Genomic DNA, 2,663 nt, shown 5'->3' with positions numbered 1-2,663 from the left:
AGCAATTCAGTGGTGAAGCCACTCTTGAACAAGCAGTTCATAATCTGTTCTTTGATATGAGCAGCAGACAGGCTATCCAGCTCAATAAGGTCCAATTGTTAAGCATATTTAATAATATGAGTGGCAAAGCCATGTTACATTCCAATTCCAATCAGAGTAGAAAACAAGACTCTTTCCAGTAACCCCTGATACTGTTGAACAGACATATTACTGTCACTAATGTTGAGACCCTGAGATTGGTTTGCATATGACATTTTAGAGAAATGTTTAAGACAAAAAATAAATATGAACCTATTGATGTAATTAAAACACAATAGCATAACAATTTTTCTGCACTTTGCAATCCTTAAACAGTGAATACATGTCATCTTTAGAGTACAGGTACCTGTTACATTTGCTTGCATAACAGAAAATGATTCATGAATATTTTCCCTGTGCTGACAGTTATCAGGTTAGAGGCCATGGCTAATTTCATTTGAGCAGAACTGTTCTGCAAGTCTTACCTGTCCTCACACACTATATCTTAGCTCAGTTTTCCCGCCCACTTCATGACACTTATGTGGACATCCAGTTGTCTTGTGCATGTTATAATTCCAATTTTGGAAACAGAAAAAACTAAAAATAAATTGTCATAGGGTTCAATGTTTTTCCTAGTTAAAAACTTTAAACGTTTAAAAAACTTTACTTTAGTTGATCTAGTAAGGTAAGGTGTGGCAGCTTTTATTTTGCCGTGGCGGTGCGCCATGATCAATTGTGCATGTAGCGGAAACCCTGTTATTATAATGGTTAATTAAAGAATACTTATTTTTACTATCCTAAATTAGATTTTTACACCTATTTTAAATTGTATCTGAATACAAATACAAATACTGGATGCTTTTCACATCCCTAACCCTAATCCAAAAACAACACCACATTCAAGCGAGACAAATTCAGATGCTATTTCCAACACTGGAAATATGTCATGAACAAGATTATTGGATGTCCACCTAGTGTCATGAAGTGGGCGGGAAAACTGAGCTAAGATATAGTGTGTGAGGACAGGTGAGATTTGCAGAACAGTTCTGCTCACATGAAATTAGTCATGGCCTCTAACCTGATAACTGTCAGCGCAGGGAATGTGTATGTGAATAATCTTCAGGTTTGCAAATCTAACAGGTATCTGTACTCTAGTGCTGACCTGTATTCACTGTTTTAGGAATCCAAACTACACAAAATTGATACACTGTTGTGTTTTAATTACACCAATAGGCTCATGTTTATTTTTGGTCTGAAATGTTTTATAAAATGTCATATGAAAACCAATCTCAGGGTCTTAATATAAGTGATAGTAACATGTCTAGTCAACAAGATGAGAGGTTATTGGAAAGAGTCTTGATTGCCATTCTGATTGGAATGCCATGCTGTGTCTTTCTCTTTATCAACTGCATTATGCTTTTCACCCTGAGGAGTAAACTGGTGTTTAGAGAGACCTCACGTTACATTCTTCTGTATAATCTCCTTTTTGCAGACACAGCTCTGTTGGCATTTGGCGAGTTAATGTATATAATTGCTGCTTGTAGGATAATATTAACATATCCTGTGTGTTGTGTTCTTGTTATGTTCTCAAAGCTTACAGATGAAATCTCTCCTCTCACACTGGTGGTTATGTCACTGGAGAGGTGTGTAGCTGTGTGCTACCCACTAAGGCATGCTGCCATCATCACTATCAAAAACACTGCTTTAGCTATAATTGTGGTTTGGACCATTAGTTTACTAAATATCCTTACTAGAGTTGTTTTATTGTCAATTTTCCAATTTAAAGACCTGGAAAACCTGCAGATGACCGATATTTGCTCAAACATACTCCTGCTGGATGAGCCAATAACTTATCTTTATGACCAGGTTTACACTTATTTTGTGTTTTTATTTGCTGCTGTGGCAATAATCTCCTCATATATTGGTGTGATGATAGCAGCCAGGTCAGCCTCTACCGACAAAGATTCATCTCAAAAGGCTCGTAACACACTGCTCCTGCATCTAGCACAGCTGGGCCTCAGTCTCTTCTCAACAATGCATTCTGCTATTGTTCATTACCTCTCAACAATCCTGGATAGGGTAACTATTTTACGTATCAAGAGTGTTGTTTATGTGTTCATCTATATCCTCCCCAGATGTCTGACTTCTCTCATCTATGGGATCAGAGATCAGACCATCAGGCCCGTTCTCTTTTACCATCTGTGCTGTCGACTGACAATAAGTCATGTTAGAAAAGGCTGAGGTCTCGCCTCAGATCACGGTTCAGCCGACAGTGTTTCAGCTTATAAGGCTTGTAAAATCTTGCTGTTGCATCTGGTGAAGCTGGGCATTACTTTCCTCTCAAAAAAAGTATTCTATATTATTGTTGTTAGTCAATTTTTTTTATTAATTAGGGTCCAGGCAACTAAGCTGCCAGGACACTTATTGTATTCTGAGGAATTCTTTCTTTCTTCTTCTTCCGAGAAAATCCTACTTCCCATGGGTGAAAACTCACCAAACTTTACATAAATGTCCGGCCCCCTTGCCTGATTTACCCAACTCCAAGGACATGTGACCCCCCCCCCCCCCCCCCCCCCCCCCTCCTAGGGGGGGCACAATAAGCATTTACATTTAAAAACTTTGAAGATTGTTACCAAACCAATGGT

The 2,663-nt window shown here is 38.4% G+C and overlaps 1 protein-coding gene across 1 annotated transcript; it reads left to right on the top strand.

Annotated features, from left to right (window-relative positions):
• Window positions 1–1,335: 1,335 nt before the first annotated feature.
• On the top strand, window positions 1,336–2,259 carry LOC310997290 (odorant receptor 131-2-like; the record flags this gene model as incomplete). The annotated part of the gene is made up of 1 exon (XM_083986966.1): window positions 1,336–2,259. The coding sequence occupies one exon, from the start codon at window positions 1,336–1,338 to the stop codon at window positions 2,257–2,259; it is 924 nt and encodes a 307-aa protein (XP_083843092.1).
• Window positions 2,260–2,663: the final 404 nt, after the last annotated feature.

This window comes from Trachurus trachurus, assembly GCF_905171665.1.
Source record: "Trachurus trachurus genome assembly, chromosome: 14".
Lineage (NCBI taxonomy): Eukaryota > Metazoa > Chordata > Actinopteri > Carangiformes > Carangidae > Trachurus > Trachurus trachurus.
This window is presented reverse-complemented; position numbering and strand designations above follow the sequence as displayed.